The 21918-nt window shown below is 41.1% G+C and overlaps 1 protein-coding gene across 11 annotated transcripts in view; it reads left to right on the top strand.

The window, feature by feature from the left end:
• The window catches only part of sox6 (SRY-box transcription factor 6), a 135518-nt gene that overhangs the window by 23214 nt on the left and 90386 nt on the right, over positions 1–21918 (top strand). For 8 of the 11 annotated variants that reach the window (XM_071488591.1, XM_071488584.1, XM_071488580.1 and 5 more), the window contains exon 3: positions 5929–5979. The exons of the other annotated variants lie outside the window; for them this stretch is intronic. In XM_071488591.1, the coding sequence (XP_071344692.1) occupies positions 5945–5979 (35 nt within the window). In that variant the 5' untranslated portion in view covers positions 5929–5944. The remainder of the gene's footprint in view (positions 1–5928; positions 5980–21918) is intronic. 11 annotated transcript variants of the gene reach the window in all.

The following is a 21918-nucleotide window of genomic DNA, read 5'->3' as shown; positions in this document are numbered from 1 at the left end:
AATGTTTCCGAACAGACACCGCTCGACCGCCTGACAAATATTTTAATTTCATCAGCCTCAATTACTTCAGAGGATCCCAGTGCGAATTTAGAAAACTAATTGTTGCATATTTCATTACCTGGCAGGAATGTGGGAAACCCTCCTGAACTTTATCCATCTTCTTAAAGTCTGCATTCAATTGATAGCTTACTCTCTGTATTACTCATGAATGACCATAAACTAAAATATGTTTTAACTGTTGGTAATTTGTTGAGGTTGGGTGTTGTCTGAGCTCTCTTTACAGTTGGTGATGAAGTGTGGTCGAAACACATGAAAAGGAAGTAACCTTTGAGGTTGTTGCTATTACTTATTATTTATTTATCTATTTATTTGTTTTTATTATTTTGTAAAGGGTTGATAGGCTCTTTTTCACCTTCTTCAGAACAGAAACTGGATTCGGCTGCTGTCCTTCTCAAGGTATATTCCCTCGTAGTGTAGGACAGCATTTCACCTAGTAGCTATATGCAGCAGGAAACAGGACCACAGAACATGCCATTAATCTTCTTGCCACCCCAGCTGTGGAAAGTAATGCATAACTAAAAGTCCGGTAAAATGAATTAATGATTTCAACCATGAACTTTTCTCCCAAAACGCCATGAATCGTCTTTAACTGATAATGCACCACGACCCTGGAGTGTGAAATCCCTGTTGCGTTGAGAGTAGCCAGTTAATTGATTCGCAAATTATTTAAAGTTTGTGGTGCCCAGGGGAGTGCTCGGCTCTAATGACAGCCCATTTTGAAAGAGTTGAAAAACTCTTCCCAGGCCAGCCAGTATTAAATTGTAATAGTAAGCTAACAAGTCTAATCTAAGCCTGAATAAAATAAATAATGTCCAATATTGTGTTGCTAGATTGGGGCAGCTGAATATGCTCTTTGAACTGGGATCTATCTCATCCTAAATAGAAGGTCGAATTTGTTCTTGACTTAGGGAATCTGTTTTTAATACAAATACAAAGCTTAATAATTTTATATAAAGTCAATTTGCAAATGCCATTGTTTCTAAACTTGGCTTTGTGTCATTTGTCCATCAGCAGGACACTCATTGTTGTATTGATGGACAAATGACAGCCAGACAGAAACGTTCTGTTGACTCCAAAATGAATGGGGTTTGAAATGTTGTTACCTACAGCTCTTTGAGAGTTGCAGGTAACAACATCAGAGACTGATGAGCATTACACACATGTGTTATGTAAAAGAAAAGCTTCATATATATAGTCAGAAATCAGTGAACAAAGTAAAATAAATAGATTCAGAATGGTTTGTTGTGATAAGACCAACATACGACAGTAGCCGGTCACTCTGTGCAGAGTAGGCTCATCTAGTAGCTTGCACACTGTACGCTTCTTTGCTTTTTAGTTGGAGTTGTTGGATCTCTGTGTTAATATCAAGGAGGCTCTAATCTCGGCCCATTAGCAACTGCTGTCATTCAGACACACGGTGTCGGCCTGATTTAAATAAAATGAAATGAAGATAGTTGTTTCTGGTCCCTTGGCTTCACTCATTGCCATAAACATATGCTCTGTGCCCCGCTTCTTTCCATCTTATTTATGACTTTAATTTGTTGTGTGGGCTGCGCAAGAAATCAAATTTAATCCAATCCTCCCAGGGACCCTGTCATATAATAACATGGTAATTTCTGTGTATCCTTTTGAAAAATGAGGAAATTAATTCTTCCTGACATGTTCTAATTATTCCAGTGTGAACGGCGGATGGGCTCCCTCCCTTCTCCCCATCCCCCCACCCCCTAAGTGTCAGTTGCCGATGGGTGGCGAGGTGCTAATGCTGACCAGCAGCGCGTTTAATTTGAAACATGAGCAGACACCTTTCAACACACCTTCCTAATGCTGGAGTGGCTCACACAAATTAATTCACTACTCATCTGGCAGCTCTGACTGAGATGTGTGTGCATGTATGTATGTGTGTGTGTTTGTGTGTGTGTGTGTGTGTGTGTGTGTGTGTGTGTGTGTGTGGGTGTGTGTGTGTGTGTGTAAAGGGGAGGGGGTGGGGTCAATGGGACACCACTGCCATTAGGAAAGGTAACATAAGGTGTGTCTGTGAGTGTGTGCTACACTGTAGGTGAACATGCATATATGTCAGTGTGTATGTGTGTGTGGACACGTGTAGGGGACCAGGTATCACCATATTTCAAGTGACTGGGTGTTGAGTTGGCGTAAAGCTGTCTGCTGGGATGTTGGGATTGCGTGGACAGCTTTTTTCCCTCCCTGGATCTCCCTCTTCTCGAACCAACAGAACCTTTTCACACATCCTGCTGCTCCACTGAGAGCACTGAAAGGCTTATTTAATTAGACTGTCATCAGGCAGTCTTTAGCTTATCACTTCAATTTGCATAGGGACACTGCCGGCAGAGATGTTGTGGAACAATGATCTTGTGTTTCATGTGTTTCGTGTTCAAGAGTTAAAAACTAGTAAAGTAATAACTGCCTCTTACATACAGGGCATTTTTTTAATCATGCTGCTGCAGATGCAACATGACCAATGACAATAATAATAATAATAATTGCAATAATAGTAACGATCGTGAAATTGAAAGCAAACTGAGCTTGAAAATAAGAAAATAAAAGATATTTTTAGCTGTTAAAATTTCATAATCATGTTTTCTAAATAAAAATAATCTTCATTGACCTTCACTGTGTGAAAGCGACACATTCTTATCATGGAAAACAAAATTGGCTGAAATCATAATGTAAAATAAAAATAAACTGCATTCTGACTTTTGCCAAGACTAAGTCTCTGTAAGTCCCCAGCAGTGTATACATTCAGGCTTCAGAGAGAAGAAGTCAGTTTCCACACTAATTATATACAGTATCTAAGCAGCTGAGACAGTTGGAGAAAAAATAAACAAACAAAATTTACTGAACTTTTGAGTCGGGTTAAAACCAAACTGTAATTGATTTGGTGTGTGTGTGTATGTGTTGTCTCTGGGTCGTAGAGCAGAGGGCTCATAGCCGTGGCGTCATGGTCGTGGAGAAGAGAGCATGGCTTTGTGAGCGGTGGGCGGGTCCCCACATGACTCAGAGTGGGGAGAGGCGTCAACATGGCCGCCCGGCCCACAGGGATTAAAGTGTCCCCTCCTCACACCTTGCAGGGTTAATCACTGCCATTTTGGATCCATGCAGAGGGAGCAAATGCACTCTCCATCACTGTGGAAGAACTGAGACATAAGCCACCAGTTAGGCTGCCACTGCAGCGGCTCTGTGGGTAGATCTACTTCATAAGCTTGTTTCCACTCAGTACAATAGAGTGTTTTGAGCCCTGGTTTATTTGTCTTAAGAAAGTTGGAGTTGGATCAGCGCAGACTGTTGCTCTCTGTAGTCTCCTCTTTGGATATTGCTACTTTTTCTCATATGGGTTTGTTTAAGAGATACACCAAGTAACCTGGGACGTAGTTACTGGTAGGATCTGTGTAGCCAACTTCTGTGTCTCACTGTGTGCTGCGCACTACGTGAGCCTGTTAATGACTGAAGGCTGAGAGTGCTGTCTCGTGCCAAGACCCACATGGCTGCTGGCGGTGCATTAAATCAGCAGTCAATTTGACTGGAAGTTTGAAATCTGGGCTAGGTTAAGGGGATGTGCTGAAGCCGTGTTAATAGCTAGCTTGTTGTCCATATGGTACTGCTTTAATAGAGCACATTTGTTGCAGATGGTGGGAGACTTGGTTAGGCAGAGGCAGCTTTTGGCAGAGGCTCATTCTTCGAAAGGGCTGCCGTGCTGCTCAGACTGGTCCAGGCCAAAATAGTGATGTCTATCCTCTCTGCTTCTCCTTCACTAAAAAGCCTGCCCTTGAATTGTGGCCTAACCTTAGTTTAAAGACATTCTTGTTTTTTTTTTTTTGTGTTCGGCGAAGAGCAAATACATTGTGGCTCAGTCACTTTTTCCTGAGCTTGGTCATTTGCTCTCCAAACTGCACCTTTGCTTCCATAGGCTAAGTTCAGTTGTTTCTGACCACAATGGGACTGTAGACAGCAGGCACAGCTGAGGAAACACAAGCACACACAGAGTGAAAGACCAAGGGTTATGGAATAAGACCAAAGATAAAGATAGAAACAGAGCATGGCCTAATCTAGTTCATTTTCTCTCCTGCTACTTAACTGTTTAGCAAACCTGCTGAAGGATTCAGGTGGCAGCAAAATAAACACACATTCACATAATAAAAATAGAGTGCTCTGTTCATCCTGTGACTGGTTATATATATATATAAATATATTTGTTTCTGTGTTAAAAATCGATACTGTTTCTATTCCTTTTCCTAATTCCTGTTCAGAGGTTTGCAGTATGTAAATATGTACTAGAATGTGGTTGCATGTATGATAAGTTCAGAGTGAAGTTACATTAGTGTTGGTGATTGTTTTAGTTTGTGTGCGCTCGACGTAGAGTATGTGTGCTTTTTGCACTCAGAGAAGTGAGGAGACACGCTTGATCTGCTCTGCACTGTTTGACGGTTGTTTTCTCACGTTGTCACTGGCTTGGTGTGCTGTGGCGTGGGGATGGTATTATGTGCACTGGGCCCAGCTGAGTGGAGAAAAGAGCAGAGCTGCAGCGCCCCTGGCTATGCCACTCCCGCCTCCCCAGACACCTTATTGTGAGAAAAGTCTCGGCTGAGCCCTCTGGGCCTTGTGGATTCTCTGCCTCGCTAAGTGCTGGCCAGACTGAAAGGCACAGTGTCCTTGGGCCCAGCTCATTCTTTCCATTCTCTCAGAGGCTTTGTCTCATAAGCCAAGAGAGCAAGGGGAGAAAATGCCAAATTACACCCATGTCACTAAAACTTAAGGTGTTTAAGGGCTGAGATGTCATTTGCTGTTGTGTTTTGTGTTATTCACGATGATGTGCATGAGGGAGTGTTACCCCAGAAGAAGTTCAGAAAAGAGTATTTTTCTTTCCACTGATGTTAAAAAGTAGTGATTTTCACAGCAGGAATTTTGATCCATGGATTTTATAGCTCTCGAATTCAAAAGTTATGAAATTGTATAAAAGGCCGGTGGAGTGATGACATGCTGAAGTGAAACTACTTGTTATAATGCTGAAAATATTTTTGCAAGATATCCTTGCCATACTTCAGTGGCTGAATATCTTTATAAGGCTAGTTGTGAGATCTGAGAGACATTTAAATATCAACCACTGACAAAAGTCCGTTCTCTAGAGTTGCTGCTTGTTTTTACCACTTAAAACAAAGCACATGGAAGTACTAACCAGTCTTAACACAATAAAAGTGTATAGTATACAGACCAATAACATAGGCTAATGGAAACCTGTTGTAAGTAATTTTTAGCCATGTGTCTCCAGTATTTTGTGGGTAAGGCTTCTGAACGACCCCTGCAAGTGGTGACATCATGACCACATCCTTTTGCCTCATTGGCACTGTGAGTCCCAGCTTGGGTCCCCTGTGGCTGGGCTCCCAAAAGCCACAGCACCCTCACCACACATGGGCTCCAGCTGGACCACCGTTGGCTACTCTGAATGGACTGGGGCTGCTCTGGGATCTGTGGTTACAATGCTGGATGTACATGTATATATCTGCACACATCCGTGGAAAAAGACTGTATAGAGATCAGTAGGCAGAGTTTATTTGATGCAAACATATCATCAGGCTCTCAGTGCAAACCGATGTTGTATGCAAATCCACTCCCTCGATAGAAAGAGGTATAATTAATGATGTCAGTTCATAAAAAAAAGGATGGGTTCCTAGCCATATTTCTGCTTTAATTAAAGACATGCCTTATTATAGGAGGACGATGTATGCTCTGTGTTTTTCTTTCTTTCTTTTTCTCTTTCTTTCTTCCTTCCCTCCTTTCTCCCTTCTCTCCTTGTTCTTCTTCTTGATTATCACTCGTTTCATAGTGAAAATGGTTCTCTGTGATTTTTCCTGCCAGAACCCCACACGCTGACATGGAGGGCTTTCTACGTAGCAGCTTTTTACTGAGGTTAGTTTCATTTCTGTTGTTGCCATTTAGGATCATAGGTTGGGCAGGGGTGGTAGCGGGCTAACAGGGGTTAAACTTTCTGACACATTGTTAGCTTTAGACTTTGTCCTGTGTGTGCGTGCACATGTTTGTGTGTGCATCTGTATATTTGAACAATGTCAAACATGGATTCTAACATATTTACCCAAGCTGTGTGTTGCAGTTATGTTCATGTAGTATGAGGCTGACTGGCATGCTCACCCTGATATCCTCCAGTCAGACCGAAAGCACACATCAACAACTTGAGACACACAGACACAGATGCAGATGAGCTGTCCCCCTTTGTTTCCCTCTTCTCCCTTTCACAGCTTTAAGAATCTGCAGATCAGGCTTTCTGTGTCTTTGCACAGCATGCTTTTCTCTGACCACTTTCCCCATCTGCCCTCCCTTACTAACCTGCCTAATCACGGATGCAGGGGCAAGGCAGTCGCTGGCATATCGGTCTTGTGATGTGCTGTTGTTTCCTGTTGTGTTCGGTGTTTGTATTCAGCCTAACATAAAGATTTACATTTTTTGTCTTTGCCCTTCCTGTGATTCTAATTAAAAATTTGTGCTGTCATTACACACAGAGGAAGTAAATAAGAGAGCGTATTTACCATTGGCTCCTTTCCTAGTCAACCACCTTCGCTAGGCTCCAGTGTTGCTCCCTAATTAGGGTTGGCTCATTAGAAGCCACAGCAGCAGCATCTGCCTTTCAAAGCTGCTGTCAGCCAAACTTTACTAAAGCTAATGAATCCTCTTTGATTTCTTTTTCAAAAGGTCACTTATTTGATTAAATTAACAGCATTTTTTTTCTCTCAGAACTGCTGGGGGCATTTTAAAAAGAAAGGACAATTTGATACCATTACTCTCACAAGTAAAAGTGTAAAGGAGGAACTCAATAGAAAAATCTCTCATGCGATTAAATTTATTTTATTTATCTTTAGAATTCAATCATTTAAAATCGTACTAAAAAGATGATTGAGGTCCACATTGTAAAAGAAAAAAAAAACAAGTTGAGTTCTGATAGAGTTGACTTTTCGACCAAAGTTAATCCTGCAGAATTATACTGTATAAATTATATGGACAAGGACTTTTTCACAAAGGCATCTATGACTGTTAACTGAAACCTTTTCTTTCCGTTATATTTATTAAATTGAAAGAAGCATTTAATACTTACATATGAATTATATGTAATTCATATACTTACTGTCCCCTGCAGTTAAGAAATAAAACATATCATGCAAAAATGTACAGTATCTGCTTTATCTTTCATGTCGTAGCAGCAATTTATTTGGTATGGTTATCTGCTATGGTTTGACAGGAGTTATTCAGGCATTTAACATGTTACATTTTTGAGATGCACTGCCTACACTCATTTCCGTTTTCTTTGGAGTAAGGCTACAAAGTGGATGACAGTGTTTAACTCTCACCACCTGTCGAAACCAGTTTGGTGGATAACTTACTGTAATAAAGATATGGTGTATCCTGTATGTTGCAGCAGGGTGGGATAGTAAAGGCGGCTGGCAGAAGCATAGCTCAGATTCACCAGGGATATTTCTCCGTCCAATCCCACATGTACAAAATAGAGAGAGAAATGAAACATGACCTTTGACCTTGGCTGTTTCTCAGCAATTTCCCTTTGTTCTTGTAGCTGTGAGAAAACACTGTGATTATTCTAAGTAAACACATTACTGCGCTGCTGATCCACATCCTTCTGTCCATGTCTGTTTTAATTAAAGGAGAAGTGCCAGTTGAAAGATATCACGCACACTGGCTGGAGATTGGTGGCCTCAACAATCAGGTCGAGATTAAAGGCAGGCTTTGCTTCAGGGTTAGCCCTTTTGCTTGGATAAGACTTGTCCTGGAGTGGGCTGTGGAGTGGGGGTAGGGGTGAAAGGGGAGAAAAGGATAGGAACAGGGGTTGGATGGATGTGGCAGTTAAGACATTCCTCCAGTGAAGAATCCCAGTATCTTTTCTCAAACCTCAACTGAATTAGGTCAAAGGGGGCTTTCTGAACATGCTCTTACATTTCTTCTCCAGAGTGCAGATGTTATTGACTTTGTATACTATATGCTGTATCTCAGTAGCACACCGGATGGGCTTTTCATTATTGTAATGAGTCATGAGTTTGGTTGTGAGTCATACATACTGTGAGCTTTAATAGCTGTAAAAGTGCTCCCTAATAGCAGCCAATTCACGGCCATCGTGAAAAATACATCAAACTCTTCAGATGTGATGGGGAAAAGTCAAAACTTCATATTTTACGTACAAGTCAAAGCCTTTGTACTGTCTCCTAAAAATAATGCCAGTCTGTTTAAAATTCCCAGTGTTTCTAAAAGTAATGCAAAAGTTCACTGAACTACAGGATACAATGTGCACAGCGTCTTTGATAGATAACTATTCATGCTCGTGTTATTGTAAGCCTCTTTGTTGAAGGGAAGATGTGTTTTCAGTTTAGATCAATTTTTCATATGTTTATGGAAGAAGTTTAACAGGTTTTTGTCTGTGTAGTCAAAGAGACTGAGAAAATGAGAGTGAGAGTGAGAGTGAGAGAGAAAGGGGAAGGAAGAGAGACAGAATACAGAGATGTGTACACAGAGAGGGAGGGAGAGAGATAAGCAAAGGGAGAGAGAATGAGGGAGAGAGAGTGAGAGAGAAAGAGAGAAGGGGGAGAGAGAGAGAGAGAGAGAGAGAAAGAGAGAAAGAGAGAGAGAAAGAGAGAGAGATGTCTTCAGTCTCTGTCTACTCCCAGTGGGCAGGACCTCCCCCTCCATTTCTGCCATTATTTGATGTAATGAAAGGAGAAAGTGTGTAACATTGAGATTGTTAATTAATTTAGTCTAACAAGATGAAGATAAATGAAACCCACTGAAGGTTGACTAGGCTAAGGGGCCCACTTAGCATTCCTCCTGCCCTCCTGCTCTGTCTCTCTCACTCCTTTACAATGGAGCACAGCTAATAGGTGCAGCACCGTGTTTGTACAACCCCGTTGAGCTCTCACCCAGTAAGTTTAGATGTGGAACTTTTAGACAAAATATTTTATTTTCAATCGCTATTTATCATAATCTACTCTCAGGGATATTTTAATTTCCAAATGGCTGAGCTGCATTTGTAATGCAGTTAGTTTTTGAGCGTGGATATGCAATTATCTAATTGAGTCATCTTGGCATGTTGGATAAAGCTCAGTTGACATGTGTAGTGAACTAAACTGACTTTTTATATGTACATATAGAAGTACTGGTCAAATATTAACACATTATTATTTCAGGAACACTTTGTAGCCGTCTTATAGATTACAAACACACCTTCTATTATCTTCTGCTAAAGATCAGTTACATTTTTGGGTGAAATACATTGAGGTTATATAAATGGCCATTCTCTCCAGCAACTATGTGGCCCCTTCATATGAGTCTGTTTGACTCCCAGCCTTTCACCATATGAATGGTTCTTCTCTAATGCAGCTTGGGGGTTATTTGAGCGGCAAGACAGACAAAAAGCAAAAAGGACATTTTTTTTCCCACAAAGCCAGACAGTTGTCTTCATCCACATCCCTTACAAGCAAATCAGTAGTCTATCGAGGTCCCTCCTCTGTGGACACTTTGTACAGGATCTTCATGGCAGCACAGACCAGTCATTATGGCACCCATTCTTTGCTCCCTTAGTTCTCAAGTCATCAACAATGGGTTGTTGATTGTATGGAAAACACCAGAACAATTATGTCCCCTGTTTTGGTGGCACGGCAGTGTTTTAAAGTGCAATCCCAGATAATATCGTCATTATTGTTATTCTTGGAGCAGGCCGCAGGAGAAAGAAGTAGCTGCTTGCAGTACGTCATTATTTCGTAAATTTCGATTAGCTCATCATGCTGTCTCCTGGCAAACAGAATCGTGGCTAATTAAAAGTGAGTGAGCACTCCTGTCTGTGACTTAAAAGGTAGCACTTGATAGGCTGTTAATATGAAAAAAGTGGGAAAAAAGGAGGATTAGAGCTGTTACCCTGGTAACTCCAACTTCCATCTGCAGGGGAACAATGAACTTGTGTTCCTCCACCACCTATGCTTGAAAAAACAGAAAGCAAGGAAGTGAGTGTTCTGAAAGGACAAGACCCTTTTTAACAACAAAGTGGGATCCAGGCCTAATAGGCTCTTTGGTGCGAGTTGTTAGGCGCGCTCACTGGGGGATAGAGGGGCAGAAAGGTCAACGTGTAATCCTAGGACAGTGAAAGTCATCCGACCTTTTTACAATAGCAGTATGTTTCCTGAAGATTATATATGTGTTTATATATAATTTATATATGGATACATATTCCTTCAGCTGATTAAATAAGCACGAAAAAGTTGCCAAAGAGTTGGAATAATTAGATGGAGCTATCAGAAGCAGTTTGAATTATTTCCTGCATCGGTTTTTATAAACAACTGACAGCTGCATAAGAGCATTTCTTTCTGCTTCTTTTGTATTTTTCATTTCCATTCAATACTCAAGGATATTATAATATCAGAATTTTAGTGAAAACATGAGAGCAGTGGTGATGAAAGTAATGGTTGTCATGAGTAATGCAGTTCAATAACATTGTTTTTATTTCAACCAACATTAAAATAAGTTTCGAAGGCATTACTAGAGAAAAAAAAATGTTTGATGGGCTTACAGTTAAGAGCTGCTAAAGAACTGCTACTCTGAAAGGGAACACTCCCGCTCTAAAACCCTGTTGAGTTATAATGATCCATGACTATGGAGGAACAGTATGTGTTTCTCTTTGAGTTTTATGTCCCTTATTACAGCTGCAATATGTCTGCTCGCATTAAGCTAATTTATGGCTGAGGCCAGCGTAACAGCAGTACAGGTTAATGAATTTGGCATTACTAATTAAACGTTATTGAGGGATGAATATGAATCCTGTGGTCGGGAGGGACAGCAGAGAAAGGGGGAGGAGAGGGAAATGGGAGAGAGGACTTTTCTGCATCCTCTCTTTTTCTCAGTTCTTCCACCGGGTTGGGTTCACAAATGAGTAAGACATTAGAAGTGAACGTGAAGACAGCACAGCCTTTGAGGTGAAATGGAGGACAGTTTTATTTCAGTGCAATGCCCCGACAGAATACTTCCTCTGATCAGATGCATCTGAAAGGAAAATTGTTTATATGATGGTGCATACCTCCACAGAATGTGTTTGGAAAAATAAAACATTACAGTGTGAAAGGAAAGATTACATCCAAAACCAAAAAACAAAAATCATGGCCATTTTTTTCTGTAATTGCTGTGAAGTATTTCAGGGTAAAAGGATAAATGAACAGCTAAAGCAATTAAACACTCTGATGTAAGCTGAGGACCATTCGGTTCAATGCAGGGAACATGTCCCTTTTCACACAGTTGTTGTCAAGCAATTACTTCAGTCACCTTTTGAAAACTGGAATTTAAAGGCCATGTAGTACAGTTTACTCAAGCAAAAAGGGATAATGGTGACAGTGTGGAATATTGAGCAATTATTGAACTGCCCACTGACGCACACTCTCCAGTACCAGGTTATGAGTGTGTTGAGGAAAACAAGATAAATATTTTCCCTGGATTTTTTTAAACACTTTTCCTTATTTGTGAGTGAAGAGTTACACTTAAAAAAAAACAAAAAAAACAAACAAAACAAAAAAAGATATGTCAGTTACAGATTGTAAACATAAACTCATATTGAATTTAATAATCAATCATATTGAAATTCATACTTAAAGTAACTGCAGATAAGTTATAACTCTTGACGACTCAACAACACTACAAAAGTGACCAGAAATAGACGGTTATTAAAGAAACTATCTGGTAACTTAGATGAGTTGACAACTTCATATGTGAATATCAAAGTAACTGAAAAATTTAAAAATTCATTATTATTATTATTATTATTATTATTATTATTATTTTGTAAATACACACAGCTTCCCAGTAGGCTGTTAAAAGCTCTTTCACCTCAAGTGAGTTTTACCTCCTGACTGGATAACAGAGACCTATTTGGAGCTTGTTATAATACTGTTGTGAAGCACCACTATTTCTTCTTGTTTTTATTGTTGGTGGCTTAGTGGCTTCTGTACTATATGCACACTTTAAATCTTATTTTTTCCTGCCGCTCTTTCTCTTTCACTCACTCTCAGTAGCGCCTCTACACTCATGTCTGACATACTCTCCCTGAGAGCTAAGCCTTTCAATTTAGATTTCAATTATCATGTTAGTTTTGTGATTAGACTTTAGTCCTCCAGGAATCAGACCTCTCTGCTCCTCTCTATTCCACTCTATTCCACTTCCCCTGCAATCACATCCCATCTGATGAATTGCGCATATAATTACGGAAGTTATTGAATATGCAGATCACTGCTGACTCTTGGTGCGCGGTTCATAATGCATCAACTCTAACTGTATCAAACAAGGGTCTCTGATAAAGACCCACTCTGATAATGAGAGAGGGCCAATGTATGCTATTAGTCAGAGATAACAGACACCACAAAAGCTGAGACTCAATTAAAACAAAGCCATGCTATAATCTCTGTGACTCTGCGTGTGTGTGTGTGTGTGTGTGTGCGTTCCTAAACAACACTTAGACCAGTGAAAGGACTTGGCACTGGGCACAGTCAGCTCGACCATTACAACCAGCACAGCACAGACCAGTCTGAGTGGCCAGCCAGTGTACAAGGTGTTTATGAATCCACCAACATGAAGTATTTCCCCCATGTTACAGTATGTTGCTACCATCGTCTTACACCCCGTCCCATGATGCAATCCCTTGGAGCTTTTCAAGAGAGGGGAGTGAGGCACTTTACAGGCACACCCACAGGAGGGGGATGTGGGAAATTTTGAAACTTTTGATAGCTTTTAGAGAGCTTTCTTGGCTCAAAAGCAAAGAGAAAAATGCTGTAATTTTTTGCATTTTGCTGTCAAAATACTGTGGATTTGTTACTTGCTCTTTAATAGGTCCAAACCTAGTACTGTTTTTTTTCCACATAAAGCTAGTCTTACAGAGTTTCCCAGCTAGAGTTTCACACACAATTGAGAATACAGGGAAACGGAAGAAACCCGGGTCCTGTATTTTTAGCCTGTGCTGTAGTGATGTAGCTGCCATTTATAGCTGATATGCCAGGCTGATGCTGGACGGCTGCCCTGCTGACACCAGAAGATGGTTTATAGATGGTGCAAACCCTGCAATCTCCAGTACACAGACCTGAAAACAAAATAGACAGAAAGGTTAGTGTTTCAGAACATCACAACATGCTGTATGTGTAATGCACAACACATAGACTACATGCTTCATATACCAAGCAGCAGACATAATCAAATTAAGCAAATAAAATGTCGATGAATTTAACAGTGACCTACTTAACTGATGAAGCAAGGTTGATATTTTTATATTTTAAGATTTGTGAGACACGTTGACACATTGTGTAGCCATCTAATATGTGGCCCCAAAGGACAAAAAACATATAGGGGAGTGTACAATGCAAATATCAAAACGGTCATCATAAATCTGGTAAGTGTGGGTCCAAGACATGAGAGGACATAAGCAATTTTACCTTTAAATGCGACATTGAAAGCCATTGAAATGAAAATCCTTAACCTATCTTTAACAGAAATAACACAGTGGCATCACTGATCTAGTATGTTATGAAATGTAGTTACTCTTCTGTTGCCCCACATCCTGTGGTCACAGTGGCAGGTATTAGAAGCATAGCCTGTGCTGGATCTTTTTCACTGTCACGGCTGTCTGTTGTAATTAAGACTCAGAGTGCACTTCTAGCACATGGCACTGTGGCACTTTACCCGCTTCCATGTATATTATTAGGTTAATAGGATTGAACATGTTTACACCAACTGTTAGTTTAACAGGAGGTCAAAAAGGTGACTTAAACTTTGTTAAGGGGCTTACATAGGAGCTCAAATACCACTAATGGGCCTAGACAACAACAGAAAATACAAAATAAATATGGACTCTGCTTGTGTTCAATGTTAAATCCTTAGTGGTCCGTAAAGTAATAAAAAGCACTAAAGGGCATATTTTGCCTAAGTAGCCAATGGGATTTGACTGCCCTTTACTGTAAGGAGTGTGTTGCAAGTGCAACGACCTTTGTCAAGTTCCAGCTATTGTTTGCAGATTGGTTACACACTCTGCAGGCTGTGAAAGACACATCTGCTACCTTTAGCTCAGTGGCGAGCACACAGACAGTTGAGGTTGAGGGTTAGGTGTGCATGTGTGTCTGTGTGGGTAGGTGGGGTCCTCAGCTACCCTGTTGTGCAGGTCAGCTACAGTCTCTATCCCCTTATCAAATATTTGTCTGGCCTTCACTCCTTGTTTGCCTTCCATTCTGTTTGCTTTGTTTACTGAAATCTATCTCTGGTAGATTTATAAAGTTTCCAGAAAGTTGTTTTCAGATTTTTTTTTCTTTGTCTGTTTTCTGTTACATAATGTCTATGTGCATTTATCTAGGTGTGTTTCTATGAGTAAATTTCACAAATTGTATTATTTTTTTTTTTTTTTTTGTATCTTAACTTTCTGTTCATAAATGTTTGAAGCTGTTGTGGATATTTCCCCCTTATTTAAGAAATTGTTGTTTGATATCACAGAAGTAGAAATTTGTAGATCAGCTTTACAGAAAATTCCTGTTAAGTTTTAAACATCAAATATAAAACCATATTTGTTTAATGTGTATTTGATTGATTTCCCGATTGAGATCCAAAGGGTAGTCATAAATGTTTTGGGACAAAGGGTCTCTTTGTGTGAATGGGGCCCCATCTGAAATGGAGGAGTAGTTTGAGATTACCAGATTATTTCCTACTAGCCCAGTGAGTGAGGCGAGGCGAGCCGCAGCCCTGCACCGTGCTGTGCTGAGGCTGAGCATAATGAGTGTGGTGGCAGGGAACCACAACAGAGCCGGGGCAGAGGCTGCCTGGGAACCAGAGGCCCATGGCCCACAGCCAAACACACACACACACACACAAATCCTGCCGCACACTTGTGGCTTTTTAAGAAAGCAATTTAGTTAATGATTTCATTTTGAAGCACTGTCATGATGCATGTGTCTTCTGAATGAGCCAGCAAAAGAATAAAAGAGAAACGGACACAGGGGAAAAGGTAAACACATGCCTCCCCCAACAACCACAGAGAAAAATAACATGCAACCAAGCGTCATGTGGCATTTGTTGTGAACTCAGCACAAAAAAAAATCACTTGGATTATAGATTGTGGTAGGTATAGCATATCACTTGTGGCTCCTGCGTCTTTTTATGCATTTCTCTGGACAAATGCAGAGAAGAGTTGAAGCACAGTGTGAGTGGTCAGACACATGGTTATCAGCAGACTGCTGAGGCATTTTGTGTTTCAGTCAGCATCTAATCCACTACAGTGCCTGCAACCCTGGAGTGGAAAAACAGCACCGTTCTCTGTTCAACCATGTCTGTCAGCCCTCTGATTTTATTAGGGCTATGTTTCGCATTCATTTACTCAGGTTTTCTCAGTGCCAGCCCATGAATGAAACCATCTTAGCATTGCTAAAACAGCCGCTTGTACATGTCTTCTGTGAATCAACTTTTTGGGCAATTACTCAGATCAGTGGCTAGGGTTTCGGGTTTTGCTCTTCAAATTTCATTTTTCTCCAGTCTTGCTCTTTTTTCTGTATCAGCTGTCAATCACTCTCGGTAACTTTTAACCACCTCCAAACAGAGCTGGGCGCCAGCCATTCATTTAGTCCTTCACTTTTGCTCGGCTTCTTCCCATCTAACCTGTCAGAATGACACACACTGTTGACCAAGCTTTCTATTCAGCACTGGCAAATTAATTGGTTTCAGTGGTTTAAATCAGCAATCAATGTCAGTTTCCCAACATAATAAGCCTTAATCATAAATCTTTGAGGTGTGGCTTGCCTGACCCCTATTCATCATAGCTCTGCTAGATGGCCTCATCTGGGTGGAGCAAATGAACTACCCCTGTTTTGATTTTCCAATTGACGTGTCACATGAAACTTGGCTACTCTCTCCCCTCCCCAATTCTATCCTAGCCCTTCTTCTCACAGTCCTTAAAAAACACACAAGGGCCCAAAGACAAAGAGGGAAAAGAAGTCCAGTTGTCACAAGGGGAGACACATTTGTGTGCCTTCCCTTGTGTGAGAGTGCTCAATGAATACCATTAATTTATTCAGAAAGAGAAAAAGAATAGCAGAAAGGAAAAAAAAACCCACTAAAGAAGCAGAGGTGGGTCTAACTGTAGCTAATGAGCTGTTGTCCCTCCAGCCTGTGGAATAAGAATAGAGCAGCTTAATTACAACAGTGTTGAAGGTAATTTCCTCATTTTCCCCCCTAGCTACAGAAATCTATTTATGAGATGAGAATGAAAAGGAACAAAACTGCTTTTCTTTTCTGTAGACACTGCAAATTTGTCAATTTGGTGACCAGAACTTGTGAAGCGTTCTGTATGAGGAAAAAAGAAACGAACAAGGATAGTGACGGAGAAAGTGGGCCACTGTGTGTCGACATTCCAGATGTCCAAACCAACGGCAGTTGTACCAACCCCAGTTCTGCTGGGGACCGAAGTTGCCAATGATGACCTCATGATGGCAAGACCAAAGACTGAGGCCCATAGTTCCCCTGACATACAGTACAATAACCCACCCCCCACTTTCATAAAGCATTCAGAGTCACCAATACCCATGCTTTTCCTGCTCTCTGCAAAATTGCTCCTTCAAATGCTATTTTCCCTGAGTATTTGGACAAAAGACTGAGATTGTGGCGCTTTATTATTTTTTTACTCAAAGGCCTTGCTTTCTTCTTTTTAAATTCCCCTCTCTTTTGAGATTTCTATGCTCCCTATAGACTTATTGTGTATCTCTTTGGTAACTTGGGATGTGTCCCCTCACTTCTGTTTGGCACCCCAAAGCTAGCTCCTCAACTCACTTTTCTGGCAACTGTGAGAGATGTTACACTCGATTTGTTGAAGTGCAGCCATTTGCTGCAAACTCTCCAGTGCACAGAAGAAGTTATCTTTATAAATGACAGAATGGACCTGGCCTGAATAGCGCTTTGTTTACTGTCTTACAAAAAGGGGGCCCCACTCTATATTTCATCTGTCACCGTTGCTTTTCTTTCCTTCAACAATGCTCAATTGTTTCCATGAAAATTTCAGGTTCCATGAACAGGAGAATTCTGTATTATTGTTCCTGCCAAATTCCGATCTCTGTTTTCCTTCTCCTGTTCACAAAGGGCTCATAACTTACTGTCAACTATGAGGCAAGCCACAAAGCTCTACTGTTGCTCAGCAAATAGGGTTGTGTTGGTTGATGGCTTGACTCGCTGTGAGGTTTGCTTAAGTGCAGCAGCAGCAACAGAGGGCTCTTTGGGAACTCCATCCCCCAGCAGGCCAAGAGAAAAAGAGAAAGTAAAAGAAAGAGGCATAAAACAACAAGTAGCTTTTCTTGTCTCAGTATTTTTTTCCCTCTCAGACAGGGAAACAGTTTGGCTGGTGAAAAACACTGCTGAAGTTATTGTCCCTCTACTGCTAGTGTCTCCTGGTGTGTGTGTGTGTGTATGTTTCTGACTCACCACATCCAGTACAGTCTTCTTCTAGTGGGTAATTTCTGTTAAAGCATGATGCGAGTCCAGAAAAAAGGCCAGTAGTGAATTTTTTGGATGGCCATCCTTCATTTGTGAAAGCATACGCATGAGTGAACTTGTGTGTGTCCTGGGGAACTGAGAGGTTGTTATGCCAATCTAGCTCTGTGCTTGTGTCCTGGGATCAGGAAAAGGGCCAATGGCACAGGGGACCAAAGGAGGACAAGAAAAAGGAGGAGGGGGAGGATGAGAGGAAGGAGGAGGGGGAAACGAGGGATTCAGAGTGTGAGTGCTCATCGACCCTTCCTGAGTAGACAGACAGGGACACTTAAGCACTCTCACACCTGCATCTGCCTTTGCCTTGCGTGGGGGGCAAGGACACCAACCATGCTGTCATGGCAGCTGCACAAGTGTTTAAAGTGAGATACAAGGCAGTTCCTCTAGTAGCATATTATTGCAAATAATTTACCCTGCAAAGTAATTATCAATGCTCTGCTCAATATGTAAAGTGTGCACTTCAGGTGGCTTGCTTAATTTGCTCTGGGTGGCTATCATTTGAGTGTGGATTTTAGCTGTGGTAACTGTGGCAGTTTCTAATAGAGAAGGCATCAGGAGAGAGTGTGAAGTGAGGATGAAGTGCTGCCGTAATTGAGTTGACTTTTTGCAGGGGAAGGTCAACAATAATGGAGGAACAATTTAAACAAATTCATTTAGCCCACTCTCCAGTCAGTGTACCGTAGGTTACCTTGTTGGAAAATCTGTATTTTCCCAACCATTTACTATATTTTAATATCATTATCTGTAATTACTTTGTCGTCTGAGGTTTGAGGGATTTAAATCAATTTATGCATCACTGACAAATGACAAAAGAAAAAAAAATAGTTCTAGCAATGTCTTTTTCTGATGTACCTGTTTTTAAATCTGCAGGAATTCAACTCTGTGTGTGAGTGTGTGTGTGTGTGTGTGTGTGTGTGTGTGTGTGTGTGAAAAAGAAACTGTGTGCAGTATACAACCCGTATTACGAGTTGATTATGTATCCAGAAGAAACCTGGCTGCTGCACAGCATGGCACAATCACAATGGAGGGTGATAATTTAATTGTGCTAAACGGTGGATTCCGTGTCAATGCTCCTCCAGCTGGGAGCTGTCAGGTAGTAATATCTCATTATGGCAGGTGAAGAACCCAGAGGAACCCTACCACGACACCTGTTAGAACAGGAGGAACCCCTGAAGGGAAACACACAGATGATTTTCTCTCTCTCTGACTTTCTCTCTCTCTCTCTCACACACACACGGTTTACAGCTCCTAAATCATTTTCTTTATCTAATTCCAGAACAATTTAAAAGATTACTACCAATGAAACAATTTATTTTAAGGTTTTTTAAGGTTATTGCCATAGTTTGGAAATCAAATTAATCAAGCAAACTCTTTTTTAACAGAATGACAGAACAGTCATAGCACCTTTGGTAATTGGCTCTTTAAGTGTTATGCCAACTGTTCTTTTTTTATGGCTGATAATAGATGGCATTTGCCTAAAAACAAGACTTGCATGCATGCTGTGCATGAGTACACAGCATTACACATGGAAAGTTAAAGCCCCCCATCTGTCATTGCCTGCTTTCCCATCCTATTTTTAAGAAACCTACCTTTTTGTTTTAATAATTTATATGATTTTCTCTCCTTTGTCTCCTGATAACATGTGAAGTAAGAGGGTGTAATATTCTCCCCTGCTGGAACTTGAAGGTGCAAGACGTCAGCAGCGAGACAAGTGGGCATGTGGGTGGGGTATGGTGGTGGGGAAGACGGTGTGGAGTTACATATAACCATTGTCTATAAAAGGTAAACAGTGTTACAGAGCAGATACAGTGGGTGAAAGTCAGTCAGACCCTTTTATGATGAAAGAGGAAATGGGATAGCTGAGGACATATGGTCCCACAGTCACAAGACCCCTAAGATGAGCAGTGCACAACACTCCTTTAATACTCACCAATTAAGCAGAGGTTGTTTTGCACGATGATGAAACATTATCGCAGGGAACAATTCATGACTCAAAGCATTCCAGGCCACATGAGCCCACGGCTGGAGAACTCAAGTCCTAATCCTTCAAATGTGTGCAATATTGTCAGCTATATATAGACCAGTTCTCTTTTCTAACTGACCCTCCCTTGTCTCTGCCTCACGTCTTCAAAGCCATTGGGGCTTTGTCTTTGAGAAAGTAGGCAGGAAGGCAGTGTTTCATGCGCTTATTGATTACTCTGGTTTGTTAGTTGCCCATTGTTATTGTGTAATCAAGCATGAGGGAGGGCAGCTAGTCATGGATTTATGAGCTACCTCTTCAGTTCACCCTATTTTCACTCTTTAGTATGTAAAAGCACATTTTGGTCTTGTTTTCCAGAGAAACTGATTCAATTATTAATGTGAGAAAAGTTATTTCAACAGCACCAGAATACACTGCAGTTGTACAAACAGGGCTGTTTTGCCGATTTTATTTTGAGAGCACGGAGGCCTGGGCTGTAAGCTCTGTTATTCTATCAGTAAATATGATCAGATTCTACATGCATCGGTAGTGCCCACATTCAACTGATTTCTTCTTCGTATTTTGCTCCTCATCAAATGTCTTTGTTGTGTCTGTGCTGATCTATTGCACACAAACCCCTTTAGATCTCAGCGCTGTGTGATCTCCGCTCAGAATATGAGGAATAAAATACCGTATGGTTGCCCTCAGATATTTTCAGAGAATTATTGCTGCACTTCTCCATTTCCCCTTCAATAAATTGAGGTAGTATTGTATGGGGCTTGTCAGAGGTGGGGGTGGGGCAGAGGGGGTTCTCCGCACTCTTTAGCTGCCTGAGCGCAGCCCTCCCAGCACTGCTAATAAATTATTAACTCCTGCTGACAAATACTGTTATTGAGCCTGCCGCAGATCTGTTGCATTCTTTAACAAGATTGCTGTAGACACATGTTACAGGAGGATGGAGTCTCCATCGCTCCCTCTCTCCTTTTCTCTTCCTCTATCCCCTTCTCTCACTCACACCTCAGCAGTTTGACTGATGGCTGGAGACCAAAGTAAAAGTGCCTGAGAGACTGAATATTTTAGTGGTAAAATAATACCCCTTGATTTACTGTGTAATACAAAAGTAGTGCTTTGTTTCACTCTCACACTCCACTGAGGACGAGGTGCTTGTTGCACTCGAGGCCTGGGCTTTTTGGGTGTATGAATAAAAAATAAAAAAAAGAATCTACATGCTCGACCTGTGTTCAACACATACATGCATACACACACACACACACACACACACACACACACACACACACACACACACACACACACACACACACACACACACACACACACACACAGACCCCAACCCCACTTCTGCCCCCTCTACTTACCATTACATGCATGCTATGAACTTTGCTCTGACTTTTAATTTTCAATTAACGGTGCCCAGGTTTGAGATCACTTTCTATTTGATATAATTACAGGAAAGAATTTAATGGCTGATTAACACTGAGTCCTACTAAAACACACATTCAGAAACACATCCAGGCACAGAGGTTAAAAGACAGCAGGACTGGCTGACAGACAGGTGGACAGACATGCAGTCAGGCATGTGTCTCTTAGTCCTGCCCTGACACCTACCTGACTTACTGGCTTTTGTTTGTACAGCTGCTGAGGCACATGAGATTAACTTTGGCTACCATTGTTTAGGTCAGCTTTCACTGCGCATGCTGATCTGTGACTGTGTGCCAGTGCGTGTGTGTGTATGTGTCTTGTGTGTGCGTATGTGTGAGAGAGTGAGTGTGTGTGTCAGTGACTCAGAGTCAGAGAAAGTGTGTTACGGCACAGAGACAGTTGCATTTGGATACACCAGTGCACATTTCTGAATAATAATTTAGTACAGAACTATGTCTGATCGGCTTTGGCATTAATTCCCCCCAGAGCTCTCAACTCCTCTGAGGGTGGTCTGCTTATTGTTTTGAGGGTTTAAACAAAACAGTGACACAGCCTTTCATTTCTCTATGTGACAGAATAAATGTCCAGAAGTGTCTCAGGCCTGCTCCCCTTATTCTAAATCAAGACTTAAAACCCTCCTGCTATTTCTTATGGAACTGTAGTTGCACTTGCACTTTTGCACTGTATGTTATGTACATTTTGTGTTTTTATCCTTTTCTAACAAGTATTCTCCTTCTTATTGTCTTCTTAATGTTATCTTTTTCCTTTTGTAAAGCACCTCAAGTTGTCTTTGTTTTTGAATGGCGCTCTACACATACTCTTGCCTGGAATATCCACATCCTAACAATTCAACAGAGTGTGTACATGGACAATACACCTCACTTGACAGATTTCCT

Source organism: Trachinotus anak, unplaced genomic scaffold, assembly GCF_046630095.1.
Source record: "Trachinotus anak isolate AG129_WGS33_773 ecotype Australia unplaced genomic scaffold, CSIRO_AGI_Tana_v1 ptg000011l, whole genome shotgun sequence".
Lineage (NCBI taxonomy): Eukaryota > Metazoa > Chordata > Actinopteri > Carangiformes > Carangidae > Trachinotus > Trachinotus anak.
The sequence above is the reverse complement of the archived record's forward strand: the minus strand, read 5'-3'. Positions and strand labels throughout refer to the sequence as shown.